At 35.8% G+C, this 22,375-nt stretch overlaps 1 protein-coding gene across 1 annotated transcript in view; it reads right to left on the bottom strand.

Annotated features, from left to right (window-relative positions):
- MAN2A1 (mannosidase alpha class 2A member 1) overlaps positions 1-22,375 on the bottom strand; it is a 109,270-nt gene that overhangs the window by 8,857 nt on the left and 78,038 nt on the right. Inside the window, exons 16-20 of the mRNA XM_072360356.1 lie at positions 20,911-21,025; positions 18,352-18,485; positions 17,100-17,241; positions 13,435-13,568; positions 2,613-2,807 (exon numbers count right to left, since the gene is read on the bottom strand). Of these exons, the coding sequence (XP_072216457.1) occupies positions 2,613-2,807; positions 13,435-13,568; positions 17,100-17,241; positions 18,352-18,485; positions 20,911-21,025 (720 nt within the window). The remainder of the gene's footprint in view (positions 1-2,612; positions 2,808-13,434; positions 13,569-17,099; positions 17,242-18,351; positions 18,486-20,910; positions 21,026-22,375) is intronic.

Genomic DNA, 22,375 nt, shown 5'->3' with positions numbered 1-22,375 from the left:
AACTGCATCCAATTGTACAGCATTCTACAAGGCTAAACACTGTGTGCTGCCTCTGGCTGTCAAACTTATCCCAGGTCATAAGGAACAGGACTCAAGGAAATGGCCTAAAGTTGCATCACGGAAGGTTTTGACTCAATATCAGGATGAATTTTTCACAGAAAAAGTGTTTAGGCACTGGAAGAGGATGCCCAGGGAAGCAGTGGATTTGCCTTTCTTGGAGGTAATTAAGAGACATATGGATGCAGCACTTAGGGACACCCTTTAGCAGTGGACTTGTAATGTTAGGTGGATGGTTAGATTTGATAATCCTGAAAGTCTTTTCAAACCTAAGTGCTTCTATGATTCAACAGTAAAAGCTATAAAGGAGTACTCTACATTTCTGGCAAAAACAAAACAAAAAACCACCACATCAACAGCCAGAATTATGGCATCCGCCATTCATATTCTCAGAAAACAGAAAAAGGAGGCAGAAAATCAGAAATGAATTGAAAAGGCCTTTTGGCATGCATGCAAAAACGTCTTTGCAAAGCTCAGTACCATTTCTGCTGTGGGTTAGAATTGTTCTGTACCTGTATTGATAAGTGCCCCCCATCCTGTGCCTATTAACCGTTTTCACTTTGAAGTATACAGAGTTATGCTGCAAACTTTAGCATTGTCCGTCAAGTATGCACTGAACTACACTACACTGTAGTGTAGCTTGATGGACAGGGAAGAAGTCATAGCCTCAAACAACTTTATGCCAACTGGGATAAGGATGTTGGCATAGTCTAGTTAAATTGGTAAAATTCACCTATGAATAATACTGAACAAAACAGCTGAAGCACAGCCAACTTTCCCTTTCATGAATTTCATGACTGCATTATAGAAACAACAGCAAGAAATTTAGGTCCTAAAGTTGAAAAGGTGGCATGTTCAAGAGGATCTGCTGCTAATCCTGACCTGCTGGAAAAAAAGAAGTGGCACTGAGCTGCCAAGGCAAATGGAAAAATTTTACAGCAAAGCCTGGAACATGCACTTCACATAAAGATTTTATTTAATACAAAGCTTTCTCCTTACTCTTCATGGGCTTCAGACTCACAGAATCAAGAGTTCACTTTGTAATTTAAAACAACAAAATAATAGCTGAGGGAGTTCACATGAGAATGAAATACTAATAGTAATCATGAGTAAATGAACTGATTAAGTTCTAAAATAATGATCGAGACTAAAAATGATCAACTGATAAAGCAGTTTTGCAGACACTATGAATAGGTTAGGTGTCAATAGAGAAGAGCAGTTCTACCTCAGCCACAATGGAGACTCTACAAGAGAAAGGACAATTCTAGATGCTAAGTATCTAAGGATTGAAGAATTAAAAAGGGATTTCACCGATGGAAACACAGGTGAGCGATATTACAATACTGCATAAAATTCAGATACCCACATTTTGAAAGGTGTTTAAAAGCTGAAAACAATGACTCTCTATAGCTTTCTAACAGGAAAATTAAATACTTTTACAAAACAAAAACCAAAAAGATATGCCAATAGTCCTTCACTCACTCCCCCAAAGCTTCCCATTGTGATGGGGGAGAAAATCAAAAGGAAAAATAGATGAAGTAGAACTCATGGGTTGAGATAAACAATTCACTAAGATAGAGAAGAAGATAAGAGTAATAAGTTTGACAAATATATATGAAAATATATACCAAGTGATGAACATCAGTAGACCACTACCAATGCCCAGCTAATCCCACAAGCAGTGGAAGAAAGCCAGGTGAACACCTACCCCTTTCAAATCTCTCCTTCTGCATGATGTCATACGGTATGGAATCCCCCTTTGGCTAGTTTGTCATCTGTCCTGATTCTGTCCCCTCTCAGCCCTTTGTTAGTATGAGCTGAGAAACTAGAGTGATCTCAGCTTTTTACAACATTGCTTAGCAATAATTATAAACATCAGTGTGCTATCAACATTGTTTTTGTCTTGGAACCAAACCATATACCACTCTGAAGAAAACAATTCTGCCCCAGCCGAAATTTAGACACATGCCTGGGTCTTTAAAACATACCAGAGAACAGCTTCACAAGAAGCCTAGACAGTAAGTTGATATCAGTATAATTAAAAAGGTCTTGTACTGAAGTATAAGAATACTGTAAGAATTTATTCCAGTGGGAGTTAGATGTGGCAGATTTTCATCAGGTCCACCAAATGAAATCAGATGGAACAAGATGCTTTTTTAAAAGCAAAAACTAGTGTACTCAGAGCAGGGTTTACTGAACTTAAATTTAACTTTTTATACAGAAGAAGCTGAAGTATTTGATCTAAGAAACTTTTCTTTGCTCAAACTGTAATAAATTTATGGAAATACGCTCACTCCAGAGACAGAATAAAATGCTGTGTGTTTTACTATGTTGTGAAAAAGCAGTTCTGCTATTTCATGACCTTCATGACCACTGTGTAATCACAATTCTTGCAGAATTAACAAAAATGAGCCATTACAATTTAGTTGTAATATATATAACGTATGAAACACATTATGTAACGTATGAAATACATGTATGATACTTTCCTAGAATAAAGCACTCGATTGGACTATATTAATAAAACTGATGATTAAAAAGCTGTTTGATCTTACCTTTGATTGGATTGTCCTCAGATTAACCATATGAATATCACAAGGCATGGATGACATGAGTGGAGAAAAAGTATTCAGCATCTCTGGGACACCTGAATCTGCATTCGTTGTCATTGCAATTACAGGATGATTTAAGAACGAAGATGTCATATGGCTAAGAAGTGAGGGAAAACTGACTGATGCCTTCTCTTCATTCTGCAAAACGTAAGAGAAAACAGTTATAGAATCAAGTTTCTATAGCAACATGTCTAAACTTCTAAACCCATTTGCCTTATTTAAGATTCCACTAACATAAGAGAAACTCTTACTTTATAGAATGTCCATTCAATGACTTCTGGAAACTTCTGATCATTTGCAAGTTGCCTTTACTAGTAGTAGGAGATCCTCCTGATTTTACAAATAATTACTATGTCTTTCAAAATAGTCACTAGCTATCTCCTTTTATATCATTAAGAGGCTTTTGTGTTAGCAAATTTCTCTCAGTTATTCAGTATTTACCTGAATACCAAAACCAAAACACTCTTTTGCAGGCTTCCTTTCCTCCATTTCTTATTTTTTCACACTTTATTCAGATTCATAAAACTTGAATCCTATCTCTCACTTTATTTTTTATTATATCTAGTATCTTAAAACTGTTTTCTGGAAGAACCTGCAATCTTTGTCTTGATCTACAATGCAGCTTACTTTCAGTGATTTTATTTCAACACTATGCCAGCAGGAACCGAAGGGAATCCTTCCCTAGCTTTTATTGACCTGTTCATTGAGTGCTTTTACGTGGCTGCAGAAACCGTAACCACAAACCCTGAAATAAATAACCCCTCATATTCACTCCAGCTACTTAAAGCTTTATAGAACCCAAAAAAGAAACCTAAAAAGTTACTTTCATTCAGTCAAGGAATCATGTGAAAACTTATTTTTGTTCTTACTTTTCTTCGCATTGTTTATCAGATAAACCCCTACTTCTTAAAACAGGTGACTTTTTGTGAAGACTTTGCAAAGAGTTTACATCATCTCAAACTTTGCCATTTCAAATTTGCATTTCAAGATAGGCTAAACATTAAAATAAAAAATAAGTAAGAATCCTTAAAGCAAAGAAGGAGATTATATATCGATTCATAATGAACAACCACACTAGTAATTCCTATTTTGGTGTGTACATGAGTATTTATTTCTTTTACCTCTGCAGAATCATTAAATACATCTGTCAGTGTAGCAACTGAAAAAATGCCAGAGCTGAGTTGATGCAAGTTGATCATTTCTATTTTGTTGGTGGATCTTTTCATAGCAATGACTAACAGCGATTTGCTTTTTTGGTAGCTACTAAGCATTGAGGACAATCTTTTTATTGATTTATTATGATCCCCAAAATTGCATTCCATAAATGGAAAAAGTTAATAGTTGCAAAGGAGAAGATATTTCCCCCATTTGCATCATTGCATCTATCTGCACTGAACTTCATATACAATTTTACTGCATGATTAATCAGTTTGAAGCCTTTCTGCAATTCTATGGCTAGCTTCAATTTTTAACATTATTTTATATAGCATTACTGGCATTTTTTTTTTTTTTAATGTTATTTCCCACTCTTCCAATTAAAATACAAACAGACTTGCTCAAAATACAATTAAAGCTAACAGAAGCCTTGTTTTTTGATTGCATGAACTCCCAAACAGACAAGGAAAATACACACATGTGTTCTGTTCAAATAAGAGATCACTGTTTGATCCCAAAAATGAATGCTGACTGTTTACTTTGTTGCCATAAACATGCTGAAGGCAGTTACAAACATTTTATCATCCTTCAACCTTTTTTTGTTTTCTGTAAAAGAACCTGATTAGATGCATCAGACAACTTTAAAAGTAGCATCCTTGAATATCATAAAAATGACATGTGAATAAGTTAAATAATAAATTCATTCTAATTCCAGCCATAATACCAGAGGGCAAGAGAAGACAAAACTGCTGTCCAGCAATCACAGTTGTTTGAGAGTAGTTCTTCATACACGCTTTTTAACTGTGGGCATTCATACTCCAAAGCATTTCACAACACAGGTTTTGCTAGAACTCAAGTTCTTCTATTTCTTCCCCTGGTTTTGAACACTGCCTAATATACACTACAACCACATCAAAGTAAGAGTTGTACACCTCATTTTTTTCCCCTCATTTTTTTACCTACATGCACATGTTCACTGTAAGACATCCCACATACTTGGAGAAGAGCCACAATCCATTACTGGAACTGCACCTAATAACTCATTCAATCAACTATCACTTATGAATGGAACTACAGTGCTGAGGTCATCTGAGATGTACAGAAGTGAGAATTTATACACGGAACTGAAGCGTTCTGTAAAGTATGTATCAGAGAATCGTGACATCCATAAGTTAAAACTCCTCCTAAATCTCCTCAATCTGCAACACAGGAAAATAACAGAAACATAAAGAGTGGCTCTCAACTTCCTAGGTTCTTGAAGTACTGAATAATGTAGGAAAATGACCTTGAAGGACTCTGGCAAATGTACAACCAGAGCTGAATCAACTTCACTCATCTTTGCTCCTGGTGTGCTTAAATATTTTATCACAGTCAGAAACATTCAACTTGAGCATTATCAAATTCAAACTTTTAAAAGCTGCACTAAGATGGGGATTATATGATGAATCTTGATCTGGAATGTCAATCCGCACCAAGAGAATCTCTGCAGTCAACAGGAACGGAGAGCAAAGCAGGTGTCAAAACCTGTCAGAAGATTAAGTAAAGGAAAGGGGGTTTATAAACACTGCCAAGACAATTGTCTGCTGTTACAAGATCCAGAAGGAACACTTCAAAGCCCAGTTCCCTCTCCTATAAGTATTACATTCACAAAAGGATTGAAGTATGGCCCCCCCTTCTTAATCAAATGATACAACATATAAATGTGACTCTGTAGAAATACAGAGAAGGGAAGGTTTTGGTTTTTTTCCTGTAAACAGAACAGATTTGGAAGAACAGTCATTCTCTATATATACATTCGCTATGTGTGTAGTTTCCAGCAGTACTCTGCTGATGCCATGTCAGGTTGGACATGAAGAAAAATTTCTACTCAGAAAGAATGCTGAGGTATTGGAACAGGCTGCCCAAGGAGGAGATGGAGACATCATCCCTAGAAGTCTTCAAGAAAGGGGTAGGTCTTGCACTGAGTGACACGGTCTAGAGCAGCCACAAGCACGGTCTGATGGTTGAGATAGATGATCTCACTTTCCAACCTCACTTATTCTAAAAGACAAAGTCCCACAGTCCCCATGTAACTAAAGTGCTGCTCTCTCAGAACTGTCACTGTTTCCTTAACTTCAGTGACAATGTTCAACAGTCAAAGTTTGAAACTGAGCTCCATTGGCAGCTTTGTAAACATTACATATTGGCAAGATTCTGACAAATGCCACTGATACAGCTGGCTTAATTTCTTCTAATCAAACTTAAATACTGCTTTTTAAAACTACCACGTAGCACATTCACATACAATTATCCAACTGGAAACAGTCTGCTTTGAAATACGCAATGATTTTATAGAGATGTACCCATACCCTAACACAGGTTCTTTCTTTGTCATCGAAAGTAAGGTGAATAGTTCTGAATTTCAGACTCAAGGGAAAAACAAAAAACAACCAAAAGGAAAAAACAAAACCAACAACAAAGCAAAACAGACTCCAATATAACCCTATGTTACAGTGTGCAACGAATTCTAAGGATGGCCTCATCTGTAGCACATGCCCTTTCAGCAGACAAGAGCTATTCTGTCAATAAAAGGAGAACAGAACATATTAAGAAAAGACTCAAACACTTTTCTGTTAAGAGTTTAAATTGAGGAACTAGGGTCTTTATTTAGAGGGGAAAAAACACTAATTAAAACTCTTCAGAAATCACTTAGTAATTGAAGGGAAGAAAGAACAGAAAACGCTGTAGAGAATACAGTAAAGCTGAAACAGCTGATAATTGGACTTCAAATGAGCTAACAGAGAAACAATTAACTTTTCAAAAGGCAAGTAGTCTTAAATTTCCTATGCAAAAAATTAAGGAAAGCAAAGCAGAGCAGACAGAATATCAAATCACAAATCTTGACTATTCAGTTTTCCTTTAGATATACTTCTCTACAAAGAACAGCCCAAATGTGGAACACCAGCATACAAACAACCTGATTGAGCCACTGAAATGTGGATAGTGAATATGGAACTCAGTGCATTCCAACAAGATCTGGAAAGAAACAGAATTCTGGGCCTGCAAGATGAAGGAATGCATATGAAAACACTTGTACTATTCTTGAAAGCAAACAGCCCATCACACTTTTTCATGTTGTGTGAAGAAACAGATCTTATTAACTTTCTCTTTCATAGGTTAAGAAAATTCACTGGCAGAAGAAGAAAGCTTCTGAACTGGACAATACAATCTGTGCAGTAAAAAGACTCTCCAGAGCATTTCTAGTTCCAAAACAAAGACAGGCAAAGTTATTTAATATTTCTCCATCACAACCTAGCAACAGACAGCAACTGAGACAGTAAGGTAAAGAATCTAAGGCTTCTCAAAGACAAACAAGGAAAGAAAAATTTGTTTTTTTGTGAAATTCAAAGGCTGACAATCTGTTTGCGTCAGCTGAAATACTCCCTCTATGTAGGAAACTATACAGGTGATACCATAATAACATGTTTATAGGCATAACGACAGACAAAATCACTGACTATATCAACATGGCAAAAACCCATGATAGTTAAGGACTGCTGCTTTATCTTTAAAATACATACATTAAAAAACAAAAAACCTTTGAATCCTTAACTATGTAAAGTGTTCTCCACTTGAAAAATGTCTGTAAACTGGAAGAGTGAAAAGATTATGCAAACTTCCTGCACACACATTTACCTGTAGCTTCTCACTTTGCATGGAAATTCAGACTTTCTTTGGAACTGATTTTAGTCAGACTCATGATTCTGACATCAAGCACTAAACTGTTTTAACTTCACTGCACTTTCCTTAAACAAAATTGCACAAAAGGAATGATCATGTCAAGTTCTATTTCACTAGAAAGTCATGCAGATATGGATGTACAGGTACTCCTTTCCATTTGAGGTCTCTGTCTAGAACTAGAATTTATCGTGCCTGTAAAGGCTAGTGTTTTTGAGAAGGCAATAAAAATATTTCATGGAGTTTACACTGATAGTGGAACAAATAGCAACTAGATGGTAATGCAGACTGGACAAAAAGATCTTGCATGTTTACATATTTACATCTATCCTCCTTCTGAAGCAACTATATTATTCATGGTTTGAATTATCCATTTGTGAAAAGCATATTGAGATCTCCCCTTAGCCTACAATGGGTCTCCAAACTTTAATCACTTCAAAAGCAGGAATTATAACAGAAAAATCTTTTTTTCTTCTGAGATGAAGAAGTCCTTTTTCAGTGATGAAGAATACCACCCATATTTGGCGAATGCAACCACATGTTGAAGAAAACACTATCCATCACTTCCTGCAGTTTTCACCCTTGCTAGTGCAAGTAAAGAGACACTATAATTGGGTGAAAATCAGGCAAGGTGATAAGACCTTCCTTGATTTTGGAACAGTTAGGACCTTGAGATTGCACAAGATTCTTCAGCTGAGCAATCAGTGAATACTCCATAAAAGAGCAGGTCCTCTACAATGAATTACGCTCCTAGGGAAATCTGGATAAACTGCCATCAGAAATATCAGCCAGTAACTTTAGTTCTGAGCAGGAAGCTGTCCTAAAATCTTACGAAGCTTCTGAATGAGAATACTAGCACAGATTATTTTCTGCTATAGTAAAGCACTAAGTCTTTCCTGAAATCTTGGGGGACAAAAATCCCTACTTACTTTAGTAACATGTCTCAATCATGATTTGGATTTCTAGGGTGATTTGGTGTGTTTGTTTTTTTTTGTTTTGTTTTTGTGTGCGCGCGCGTGTGTGAGCTGTTAAACTGACGGGCAAAGAAAGTATCAACTAAGTTGACAAGAACTGATGCCAGGTCTTTACCTGTGAGAATGGAATATTTTCAGTATATTTACTTGGAGGCTACACTAGAAACACACGGTGAAAGGGGTTCCTGAAGATTCATTATACAGGACACAACAGTTATGGGGCCCTGTGAAACATCCATGAGGTTCCAAGCTAGTTCAGAGTCACTCTAAAATCACCACAAAGTGTACCGGCAGAGCTGAAACTAAGACTTTCCTAAGTGAGGAAACCCTTGTCTTCTATGGTGAACTTTGTCCTCAGGGAATTTCTTTTTGCCAGTCTGCTAGACTCAAATTTGGTGGTCTCTAAGACCATTCCTATCCTAGTTCAAAAGACAGGAGACTGCTGTGATCCTGTTTTCCCATTCCATGCAGGAGCAAGGCCTGTATCCTCAACAAACACACACAACTTTCTTGGCCAGCCACACAAATGAAAACAGAGCCTTTAACTGAACCCACAGAGCACTCAGAAACAGAATAGACCTGACTTGATCCTACACATAATGAGGTCTAAATTCACTGGTGAAACATCATCACTGCATTAACATACTCAATATCTGCTGATGCCTCAAAAGTTAGCATGGACTTTAAGTCTGTCTGCTACTCAGGTCAGATATCATAGGCCTCTTAACCATTCACTAGATCAGGCTTTTACATAATCTCTGGTACACGTCCCCTACACATCAGCTTGACTAACTTCTGAAGAGACATACCTTCCTACTTTGGCCATTTACATGGTCTAGGAATGAAGAAACCAAGCTTTAATACTAAACATACTACTGAAATAAAATACTGTCTTTATATAAAGAGTTGGCAGACAAGTATACACAAAATAAAATAAATAAATACAATCCAAGAAAATAACATAATTCACTGCAGAGGTATTCATACTGTTATGGTTTTATAATTTTAGTTACTAGTATTCCACATTATAAAATCATGCAGTGCACTGGGAGTTAAAGGATTAATGCTCCAATTCTGTGGATTGTCATTATTTCCAGGTAACTGGTTCTCAGAAGATAACTACATATTCCAGAAGACTTTTGCTGTTTTGTTTCCATTTTTTATTTAGAGGGAAAGATAAAACTGCTCACGAGTCACAAGACTGTCCCTTCTTTACTGCTCATCTCTGCAATATGAGCTCCCTAGCTGTCTAGTCTTCAGCAGTAGAGTAAGGCCTTTGGTTCTGAACACTCTGTCTCCCATTTTATTTGATTTACTAGCTTCATTTCCAATTATATTGCATTATACATATATATATTATATATATACATACATACACACATATATATATTATATTATATATTACTATCTCGAATTCTGCTATCGTACTTAGTAAATTAGTTTTCTCCCTTAGCTCGCTGCCACTGTTTTTGTTTTTAGGCCCATCTCCCTACCTATTCCCATTTTTCCCTTCCCCCTCTCCCAGGTGTGGGTCTGTGGGTCCCTCCATTTTGTTAGTTATGGAAATGTGCCAAATTAGCACAAAACCATTATCAATTACACTTGCTGAGGTACAGTAATGAATAGCAGTATACAGTATATAGCTACCACTTGAATTATGTATATACAGTATAAATAGGCACTTCATATATGAGGCAGGTTTAACTCAATAATCAGACAAATGGTTATATAATCAGGCATATGTTTTCAAAGACAGTGGATACTGACAGATGCCTAATAAGAAACAAGAACAGTTGTATGTGATGGAGAAAAAGGAATTTAATTATACAACTGCCACATATTTGTGACTTTATTAACTTCTAGTAAAACTTTCTCTAAAACCTTCCCCAAATCATAGCAGATTTTTGAGCTACTGGTTCTTTGCTTAAAACTACACTATAAATCTAGTAATAAAAGCTGAACATGTCAAGCTAATGTACAAAATATGAACCTGAAGAAGAAAATGCCTGCTTGGAATAGCATCTTCTTCTCTGACAATGCAATTGATGAAATAAACATATTACTTCTTCAAAAAAATTATTCGCCATTCCTATTCTTATACTAATATAAAACATTGAGGCTTGGAAATAAAAAGGTTTATTTTTAATAATAAATGTAAAATAAAGATTCTGTATTTTCAAGAATAAAGCTTCACTTAGTGCTTTGGCAGACAGGTACTAATAATTGTACTCTGCTTCATTTTCAGCTAACATAATGATCCCTTTAAAAATAAAATGCATTTGATTCTTGCTGAACGATCTGAGGTAAAAGAGGAATGAATATGAGGAGAAAGAAGTAAAAAAGATGCACAGAGCCAATCAATGCTTGCAAGGACAAAATGAACATAGGCAGAAAAAGTTACATCTAGTAGAAGATGTATCTAGAGTTTGTATCAAAGCACATTAATAATACAAATTGAGGGCTCAGAAACAAAGTTAGCAGTAAATCAGATGAATGTAATTTAAAATGAAATGGGATTTGCCCAGCTCTTGGTATGTACATAGCTTACTTAATGTACAATACTGTCAGTTAATATATTTTTTGTAGTATCCAGATTCATGGTATGGGCCAAAATCAGTTAAACTAACCTGAAGCCATTTGTGTGGAGGTGATATCAGCATGAATACTTATTACTGGTGAGATGAGCTAAAATTCAACGGACAACATCCAGGAAACACTAGGATTATGCTGCAGCAACTACATTCAAGTGATGCACATTTATTTCAGTTTATCTTAAGGAATTTTCACATCCTACACTTCAAACATGTTCCTTCTTAAAGTAGAAGTTACTACTTAAAACAGAAATTTCCCAAAGAGTAGAAAAACCCCTACTCATATGAACTTTTCTGAGGAGAGAATTAAATTGGAAAAGCCTGTACTGACAAAAAATGCCAATTTATAAAAAAATCTCTCCTTCCTTCCATCATTCCTTAAGTAAATAACAAAGATAGGTCCTGACAACAAAATTAAGGTCAGTGTATGAGTCACACAGTGCATCCCATCACATAAATAAATTGCATATAATTTCTCCATAATCTCTTCTGACAGGGCTGTTGTTAAATTATAACAACAAACTCCTGAGCAACAACACACTAAAAATATATTTGCGTATTTTACAAAACACTGAGACAGGAGTATTTCCCCTTCCTTATCTCAACACATCAGAAAGGTACAAGAATCAGAAAACAATACAGATGTTTGGAAAACTTTCAAGAATCAAAAAGCTAAAATACTCCACAGAGGAACTCCAGATGTAATGTCAGAAAGATGCAGTTATGAATTCAATCTGATGGTCAACCACAATTAACAACCCACTAAATATAAAATAACCCATGCTATTTTGCAGAAGAGACTGAGTATGTGTGCAATAGTTTTCCTTTAGAGGAAAAGTAACAAAGAAGCTCCCTTAGTGCTACGCAACAGGTGTGTTACAACCCTTCAGATCACACCATCACAGTCTGAATCAATGATTAGCCCTTTGAATTATTTTTACACCTCCTCTGATATAGAAGTAGACCTGTTTTAAGCAACGTCTGGACAGTAGGACTTGCAGAGGTGCAAGTGTAAAAGTATGAAAGTATTTATGGTTCCATGGAAAATACCTGAACTGCACACAGTACAGATGCAATGCACCATGGCACTGATGGCACTCCACTTCTCCAGTCCCCTAAAATTATTTGCTATATAAAAATTGCTTTCTGTGTCCAGTAAGTGTAATTTACTTGCTTCAAAATGTAATTTAATTACTTTAATTAAATAATTAATTTTATTAATTTTATTACCCCGGGTACTAAAAAGTTTATTGAGGCATCACAGAAATTCTCTGCAGGCCTTTTCTTACCAAGATAGATTAACATGGGTAACAACCTCTGCTGTCAAAGCTAGAATGTTTCTAGCACTTCAGTGGTTCAGCTATTTCCAGACCATGCTGATAACTGTTAGTGCTTACGTTACACAGGATGAGGAACTAGAAAATTACAGCGACACGTACTGTCAGTCACGTTGGAAATTAGCTTTAGGCTTGATATTATCAACCTTTCACAGTGCTTGGTGGTATCCACCATAAAACAGAATTTATTTCCATTTATCTGCACATTCATTAGCAATTCAGTACACAACTACTCATCTTACGTCATGTGCCAATTTCAAAATCTATTCAGTGTTTTCATCATGACTGTATTGTCTCAGTATGAAAATGTACTTTTCATTTTATCCTTTTCAAATGGTATAAAAGAGAAAGAAATGCAAAGAACAGTTAACTCAAAAGATTAATACATAAAACACTAAAACAAGACATACAAGAAAAAAGAGGGGGGTTTTTTGGTCTCTGTTTTCCCAAAACCACAGTGAATTGAGAAGGCTTATATCTGGCATCTAAATATTTCTTGTCTAATTTTATTTCCCAAGGATTTTAAGTTCAGTTTTGTTCCACCCATTCGTCCCAAATTATTTTTCACCATTATTTCAGTTTCATTAAAACTCTGATAAGAGGAAGTCTCACTAACTACCCATCTCCTACAAGCTTCTTGGAAAAATAAAAGCCAGTACATATTTGAAGAAGAAACATTCACACCAGCACCTCAGCGATGGACTGAAGTGTAAAGTTACCTGTTTTAACTGGTTTGCTAGTAACACAATCAATATACATACAGTCTCAAGAACCTACCAAATAATCGTCGCCTCTTATCCAGGTGACAGATAAGGGAGGAAGGCAAGGGTAAGAAAGGAGGTATCTCTGTGATAAACTGTTAAAGATGTAGACCTTATGATGAGAAAGAACATGCAAGCAATCTCAGAAAACTCCCAGGGAAGCTGTAATTTCTTAGTTCTACTAAGCTCACTACTTTTACAACAGAAAATATCCAAGCAGTAATTCCTACCACATCTGTTCCATGCCTTCTTTCTAGCAGAAGTCGGAAGACATTAGCTGTAATCTTGTTATCTTGGACACCTTGTCCAAGGCCACGGTTGTCATCCTGCATAAGTCGACGATCCATGATTACTTCCAATTGGCCTAAAATACAACATAAAAATTACAGCAGTAGTAGAAGTATGTTAGGTTTCTAATAAATGTAGAAAAATGTACTGAAGTATGAATTATAAAAATCACATTTTTTCTCTTGCATACAGAGGATTAATAGTAGTTTCATATTGTTAGGACTGATAATAGGAACACTCCATGATTTTGGCTGTAATCTTCCAAAGTTTCAGTGTACAATCCAGTAGAAGGTTTGGTGAATTTTTTTTAACATACTTCTCTATGCTGAAATTTAGCATGAAGAGCTGTTAACCATTTCTTTCAACAGGGGTGCTTGGTGCATCAAATATCAAGAGTAGAATCACCTCAAGTAGCTGCAGAGAGACCCTTTGCAGTGGAACTTCTAATGCATTGTAAAACATGTCATCTAATGCTAGATAAAACACTGCACCTCCTTTTTTTTTTTTTTTTTTTTTTTTTTTTCTCTCTCGAGGGAAAAAGGAAAATACCAGATGAAAACAAAGTACAGACATCTGAGTTTATACACTGAGCTATAGCACTGCCATTGTAGCTGTTCTATCACGATGTTAAATCATAGATAACCTCATAGAAGATAATTTGTTTCTTTATATGTTTGTAACTCCAGAGGGAATGCAGCTCAGGGAATGTAATTGAGGTTGTTAAACATCTATCTTCCTAAATACTTGTTCTTCCTTTCCCTCACAAAAATTACCCAACAAAAGATCAAAAAGCAACAGATCTTGTGTACTCAGCTCAGAATTTGGATGGAAATTATAAGAAACCACTATATTTAGTAATATGAAATAAACATAGGATTGTGACTCAATTTAAAGTTTTCATGGATTGCAATATGAACACAGGTTAAAGGCAAACAAAATATGTCTGAAAAAAAGTTAGAACCATAGCAAGGAGAACAAATACATGATAAATTTTTGTCAAAGCCTTCAAAGAATGCTTGAGAGATTAAGATCTGAAATAATACAAACAAGTTTCCAGCATTCTTTAAGAAGCTAGGATGGTGACAGGTGATTATAATTCTTAAGGTGACTGTGAACAGAATATAAAAACAAAATAACCAGCACTGCTGAAGTCATGTAAAAACCATCTCAAAACTGGGTCAAAGAAAAAAAAATGGTAAAACTTCTGGCTTAAAATGGAATTAAAAGTATTTTGTGAAGCTTCAGGACATAAGTGATTGCTGCTACTTCATTAATTATCCATTAGACTGCAGGGAAGGCCATTTCACAGTGGTAGATGCGATCTACTTGGAGGTGGTCTTTCCTAGGGCATGTAGGATAATCCACTAAACAGTGAATTAGAGCAGAACTGGATGGAACTTACATCATGAATGGTGTTCAACATCTAACATTAAAAGCAAAATTACATATCCAATCCTACATATGGAAAGAGAGCCAGAAAAGTAGCAATAAGGACATAGCAAATGCATTTTATGGGTTTTGATCATGTTTCTTAGAAGCTCATACGATGACTGACAACTATTCAGTAAGAAATCCAACTCCACACTGCTGGGACTGTCTAACAGCATATGAGTTAACTGTTTCATAGTAAGAAACTGCCTCTAATACAGGAAAGGGGATAGAAGAAATAAATCAGTCGTTCAGAAAAATTCAAGTGGTGAGCTATGCCTTGAGACATACTGTCTGTGACTTAAGACATCTGCTTCAATTACAATGCTTTAGGTTCCTCTTTCAGGACCCTTCAAAAAAATTGTCACAAAACACTGAGCACAGCCAGAGAACTTTCAGCTCCATATTTCTTTGTTAAGGAGTCTCACGTATCCTCAGGAGAAATAAACACAGTAATTTTATCAAACATTACTTAATGATAACAAGTGAGATAAATACATTTATATTCTTTTAGTGGATGCAGAGTAAATAGCTGATGTTGCTAACTAGCTCTTGGACCTTAAGTGACATAAGTTTGCTAAAAAGAGTCAGACAATTAAATGATTAATACCATTAACAAGTATGGAATACATCTTTTGCTCTTTGATATAACTGGATTAGGGTAAAAAATCCTAATGTCCTCAACTGGATTAAACAAATGCTCACAGAAAGACAATTTCTCCCTGACATGTATGTGAAATACTGCATACAGCACTACTCTCAACTCCCCTAGTTCAAAGAAAGACGGAGTATCTCTCAATGTCTTGCAAACTGCATGTGTTCTTGTGCATAGACTAAGATAGCTAAAGCACAAATACAGGCTCTTTCAGCAATTGAGCCTTTGAAGACTTTTACTATTTACATAAGGGAAATCATAGAATCATAGAATCATAGAATCACTCAGGTTGGAAAAGACCTTGAAGATCATCAAGTCCAACCGCAGCCTAACCAGTAGCCTATCTCTTAAAAAACAACCACAAAACAATACCACAACAACAAACCTCTGCTAAATCATATCCCTGAGTACCACATCCAAGCGGCTCTTAAACACATCCAGGGATGGCGATTCAACCACCTCCTTGGGGAGCCCATTCCAGTACCTAACCACCCTTTCTGTAAAGAAGTTCTTTCTAATATCCAACCTAAACTTGCCCTGGCGCAACTTGAGGCCATTTCCCCTCGTCCTGTCACAAGTCAGTAGTGAGAATAGACCTGCCCCACTCTCACTGTAAGAACCTTTCAGGTACTGGAAGACAGCAATAAGGTCTCCCCTCAGCCTCCTCTTCCTCAGACTAAACAGCCCCAGCTTCCTTAGTCTCTCCTCATAAGGAGGAGATACCTCCTTATGAAATACCAACATAAAAACACTTTGCCCTAAAATGAGAAAGGCATAAAAATATTTCTACCATCATAGGATCTACCTATATAGGATCTACCATCATGGTACCCACAGCCTGTCAGAATGGACATTAAGATGACAGTTTATTGAAAAGAAAATTGCAAGTTTTTTGCATAGTTTCTGGCTGGGTGTTTTATTCATTTCTTGACAACATATTCATCAACTATTTCAAATAACTCCATTTAATATCTAAGGTATGATTTTCCTTTAAAAGAAGTAGTGTTGATATTCACAAGAGGTAATTCTTATTCTTTATTTCAGCAATTCCAGCCTTTCAAAAAGCTGCTAATGTTTTTCTTGATAGGGATGTTAGGCTACATCACTTTCATCTTAAGCTCTCTACTTTAAAATCAGATGAAGAAAACAGACAACATCACTTTATCCATCTTCAGTCTTCCTGTATCAGAGCAGTAGAAACCACTTAGCGATGCTGTTTCATGCTTGAGTTTCATCAGCATTCTTGGATGAAATATACCTGGTTCTGACAACTTCTAGCTCATTTTGACTTTTTGATGATCAATTTCCTCTAATTTGAGACATATTTTCTAATGAAGATGACAGGATCTCATGTGGGAACAATCTCCAGCTCTTCTTCTATAGATATATTTTAAAACCAGTCACAGACGGAAGAACTTATTTGTTTTCTTCAAGTATGAGTAGGTACAGTAATGTAGTAATCACTGAATGAACTATTTCAGATAATAATGAAAAAGATCTTTGTAATATCTACCTCCTACTTACCATTTTTCAAGCTTGCAACACCCAGGGACTGAGCTGAATGAAGTGTCAAACGAAAACCAGAGTCCTGGATATAAGCCATTGTAGTCATAGGATAGATATTTGCTTGAAGAGGCAATTTGCTCATTGTCAGTCTGGGCTGGATCTACAGTATGAACACAGACTTTGATAAAATATATTTTTTATGCATTTAAATTACAAAGACATTCTCAGACATAAATCCTATGTGCTTTAGAAGAAATGACTGACAACCAGCACCAAAGTATCCACTCAACTGTATTATTTACCTTTTTGGAGATTTGTGGCTAAAACTACCTATTTGGAAATGATAACTTCAGTGTACTTTCAGATCAAAGAACATTTTTTTCAAAACTAAAAGATTCATCAAGGGAATGTACGAAAAAAGAAAAAAAGAAAAAGAAAAAAAGAAGAATCAGTTATAGAATGACAGAAAATATTTTCTCCTCTAGAGAGCCAGCAGTGAATAGATTGAAGATAGCAGAAAAGCATTTGCTGGTATATAATGGGGTCTTATTTAAGCACTGGAAGAATTCCTGAATGGTACATGAAAATGAATAGTAGTATTTAAAGTACTTTCATGTTTAAATATTCACCGTCTCTAACAAAAAGCAGCTCTACACACTAATAGGCAGAACAGCGGGCATACTTGTAGTGTATTCACAATGCCAAATTTTAGCAAAGGAGGAAGGTCAGGAAAAGAAAATACATTTTTTTTTTGTCCTTGCTTTGAAGTCCAAGAAAGAGAGTAGTCACACTATATCATCAGATGTATTACCAACAGTGTATGTTATTACACTCCGAAAATGTACCAACTACTTATTTCTATCACAGCATCAAGTATTTGTTCTCCAGGTTACTCTTAGTAATTCTGTGCTACTGAGAAGTACACTTACACTCTGTGTAAGATCAAAGGCCCAAATCAAACAGCTGAAGGGGAAAAGGCATGCAAGACATTAGAAGAACAGCAGAAAGGCTTATTGTGTATTGTTGTATTACACTTCTTGTTTTCTAAAGGACACAGAGGTATAGTTAATGAACTTTGCAATTTGAAAGAAAACAACTGCTACATCATCTTATCTAAACCAATTTTATAATAGGGATACATTCTAAAAGCCTATTCTCTCTTAAGTGGTAAAGTGGACTGTAATATGAGTGTTTGATTAGTATGACTCATTCTTTAAAATTAGTTGAAAACTGAGACCCAGGCCTTTTAAAATTAGTAGATAATAATTACCTGATATCCATTAAGATCAGAATAGAATCTATTTTGACTGTTTATGTCAGATGAAATTCTCATTGCAAGCTCGCGATTATATTCTCCTCTGATATCCACAATATTGGAAACCTCAATAGACTGGCCTTCCAAACCTAAATGAAAAAAGATGCTTTCAAAGTCTTAATTTTTAAAAGCTATTGCCAGGTATAAGAGTTCCAGTGCTGATAATCAGGATGCAAATCTTTGCTAATTGTTGTCCATTTCATTAATGGAAAAATTAACTATCTGAACATGCATATAGATGCTCAGTATGACTTTTCTCATGCAACTGAGAGTTGCATACCAAAAAAGCTATTTCCAAAAAGCTGACTTTTTCAAACAGCTTAAGACCACACTTCCTGTAGTTTAACAGTTTAACTAACAGCTAAAAAGGGAATGTGCCAAACGGAACAGAAACATTAAATTTCTCTTGGTACTCAAGAGATTATACTGTGCTTGCCTGACAGGTTGTAAACACAAGATGGTAGAAAGCGAGAGACTAATTAGTTCAGTCCTTTGAAGTTTGAAGATTTAAAAACTTTGCTACTGAATTCTTCCTTTTTTTCAACTGCTGACTGTACGCTAATTCACTTATGGGCAAGATCATCATCAGTTGGGTTCCTAGGCAGTCAAAAGCTTATGCAAAAGGACGAAACATCTTCACAATAAAATGCCTAGATTCCTAAGCACACTGTGGTAAGATCTTTTTTCTACATATATAATTTTCCAGTACAGATGGCAGTTTTTTTTGAGAATATGAATGCTCCTCAAATAGGTTTTTACTTTAGCAAATTCTTGAACAACCGGAAACTTTCCTTCAGTTTTTATGTTGTATATAAAATACAGTCAGGTTTTGATTTTGTTGCCTGGGCTGAAAAGGGTATTAAAGTCTTTTTTTGTTTCCTCATCTTTTTAAAATCTGAACTTCACCTTCAATAGTCTCAGCAGCTGTTAAAAGCTCATATTTATCAACAGTGATTACACCACAGTACAAACTGAAAAGTATTTGGTTTTAGGTAAATTATTTTCCCAGGCCTTGTTGTGTTCTGTTCTTTTTGCATTCAATCATGGCTTGTCCAACTACTTTGCAGTAAGTCCATTTAACCACGCAGACAATGAACAAGGATACAATATTTTAGTTCACAATTTTAAAATGAATACAGCATGAATTAGTGTCAGCTCTTCCCCACTGCATAATTTAAGCTAATGTGAAAGTGCAGTTATGGAACATAATAAAACATAAGTAGCCTGATGAAAAAAAGAAAAAAAACAAAAAACCATAACAAAATTACAGTGATATCAACAATAGATGCTAATGGAAAGAAAATAAACCATTTAAATTTAAACTTAGAACTTCTGTCAAACTGGATTAGCCTATTGCTCAAGCTTTGCACCCCTTTCCAAGTAGGTAGACTTATAAAAGGATGTCATGTCTATTTAAAAAGAATATAAAGGCTCACACACAAGTGCATGTGCATATTTTTATCCGCTTGCTTTTTTACTTTATATATTTAGTAAGACTTTAAGATACCTTCCTTAATTAAAGTAATGCTATACAAACAGCTTTCCTTACAAAGCCAATAAAACTGACCTCACTACAACAATGATGTAAAGTCAAAAGGCCATTTCATATGAAGAAATCCACATCCAAAACACACAATAAAAGTAAAGTGAAACTGCATTTAACAAGTTGCTGTCTTTCCTTGTAACAGCTGGAAAGGTGGTACAGGACTTCAGTACAACGACTGGATAGGTAATGATGTAATTACTGGAAACTGATGAATCACAAATTGCCAAAAAAAAAACCAAACCAACAGAAAAAGAACATAACTAATAATTGTACTCTAGATGAAAGATAAACTTAGGCATTAGGAAATGGCTAGCAAGGTTTTCATTGTCAGCTCATTTCTTGTGAACTGAAAGTGTAACAACCCTAGCAGGCACCTAACAGATTAAAGAAAAAAAAAAGTTATAAGGAAATTTTCTTCAGAATTTTAAATAAATTACAATATAACATCTTAGACTGTATTAGTAAGGGAGGTGATATAGAGTTTGATCTAGAATTACTTCGCTATTATCGTTGGTCACAGGCAAGTTGTCATTCTTTGTGATTTTAGAGAAGACACTGTACCTATGCCAGTAAGTCTGAAGCTATGAGGAAAATTAACAGTTTGTTAAAATTTTTAATCATCACTAAAATATACTGTACAGTTTTTCATTTTCATAACCTATCACTAGGTTAGTAGTATCACTAGGTATACTACTCAGATGGCCCAACAACGATTTGGAACCCATTTCTGATAATCTATACTATAAGATTTCCTAATAATGAAAGAGCTCCAAGAAATCTTTATGTTTAAGCATGTCAGCTTAATAAATAGGAAAAGGCTTACAAAAGGATCATATTCATTGCACTGTACCCAGTTAAGATTTCAACCTGAATCTTTTTAACAGGTCAGAAGTTCTATTCACAAGACCAGAGTGTTGAAAAATAACCGAAGAGAATTCAGTGAGGGAGATACAGTTCACAGCTCTTACCCTGGACGTTATAGAGTCGCATGGTATGTGTCACATGGTGGAAAAAGCACACAACTTCTGAGAAAATTCTTCCATGAGTAACTCTGACAGTAGGTGGATCTGTAAAAATATAAGGCTGTAAAAATAAAAAAAATCATTTTAAAATTTTTATTTTTTGCTTTTTATTTATTTATTTATTTTAAATGGTTGTTTTTAAATAACTTATAACTTATCCCGTATCTAAGGCTGGCTAGCCTAAAAACTTAGTGCAAAAAATAAATCACCGCTGGTCATAAATTCACCAAAGTTTATCTTAAGTCCCACTTTTCCTTTAGTTGAAATTATATCTTAAAGATATTCTACAATGATTAATGGATACAAGACCTACAGACAAACACAGTATTACAGTACTGTAAATGATCTAAATTGAGCTTGATGATAGCAAAATTGTATTTGCTAATCAGCAATCAAATACACAACTGCACAATCTATGGCAGATGGGGGCTTAACTGCCTTTTGTTGGAACGCAGTTTACTGTATCAGTGGTACACACCGCACAACTTCCTCTGCACTGTTTTAGAGTCCAGCATTCATATTTTTCTGAAAACAGAAGGGGTAATGTAAGTCAAAAGCACCGACAGTTGCTCTGACTGGGGAGCTCCCTGGAACTCAGGGTAGAACAGGGTAAAATTAAGAAAAGTCAAGTGAGAGCTTGTTTCCTCTCTCACAGACTAGCAGAATAGTTATCAAAGAGGTGTAACTATTTAATCACAACATACTCCAAGTCTCAGCTGAGCAAGTGGTAACACTTTAAAAACTGTATCACAGAATCACAGAATCACCAAGGCTGGAAAAGACCTACAAGATCATCCAGTCCAACCATCCACCCATCACCAATAGTTCTCACTAAACCGTGTCCCTTAACACAACGTCCAAATGTTCCCTGAACATCCCGAGGGTCAGTGACTCCACCACCTCCCTGAGCAGTCCATTCCACTGCCTGACCACTCTTTCCAGATAAATAGTGTTCCCTAATGACCAGCCTGAACCTCCCCTGGCACAACTTGAACCCTCTATTCTTATCACGAGTTGATTTCAAACTATACTGTATATAGTATATGCTTTATAAAAGCACAGAAATATAAAACTGCTTGGGTTGGACAGGACCTTAAAGATCATCCTGTTCCAACCCACCTGATGTGGGCAGAGTTGCCATCCACTGGATCTGGCAGCCCAGGGCCCCATTCAATTTGGCTTCCAACATCTCCACCAGGGAAGGGGCATCTACAGGTTCTCCTTACAATCTGTTCTAGCGTCTTACCATCCTCTGAGTAAAGAATTTCTTCCTAATATCCAACCTAAATCTCCCCTTATTTAGTTTAAAACCATTCTCCCTTGTACTATCACTGTCAGGCCATATAAAAATAATCTGTTTCCATCTTGTTTATAGGCCCTTTAAGTACTGAAAGGGCACAACAAGGTCCCT

Source organism: Excalfactoria chinensis, chromosome Z, assembly GCF_039878825.1.
Source record: "Excalfactoria chinensis isolate bCotChi1 chromosome Z, bCotChi1.hap2, whole genome shotgun sequence".
Classification (NCBI taxonomy): domain Eukaryota; kingdom Metazoa; phylum Chordata; class Aves; order Galliformes; family Phasianidae; genus Excalfactoria; species Excalfactoria chinensis.
Note: the sequence above shows the minus strand (reverse complement) of the source record. Positions and strands in the feature narration are given on the sequence as shown.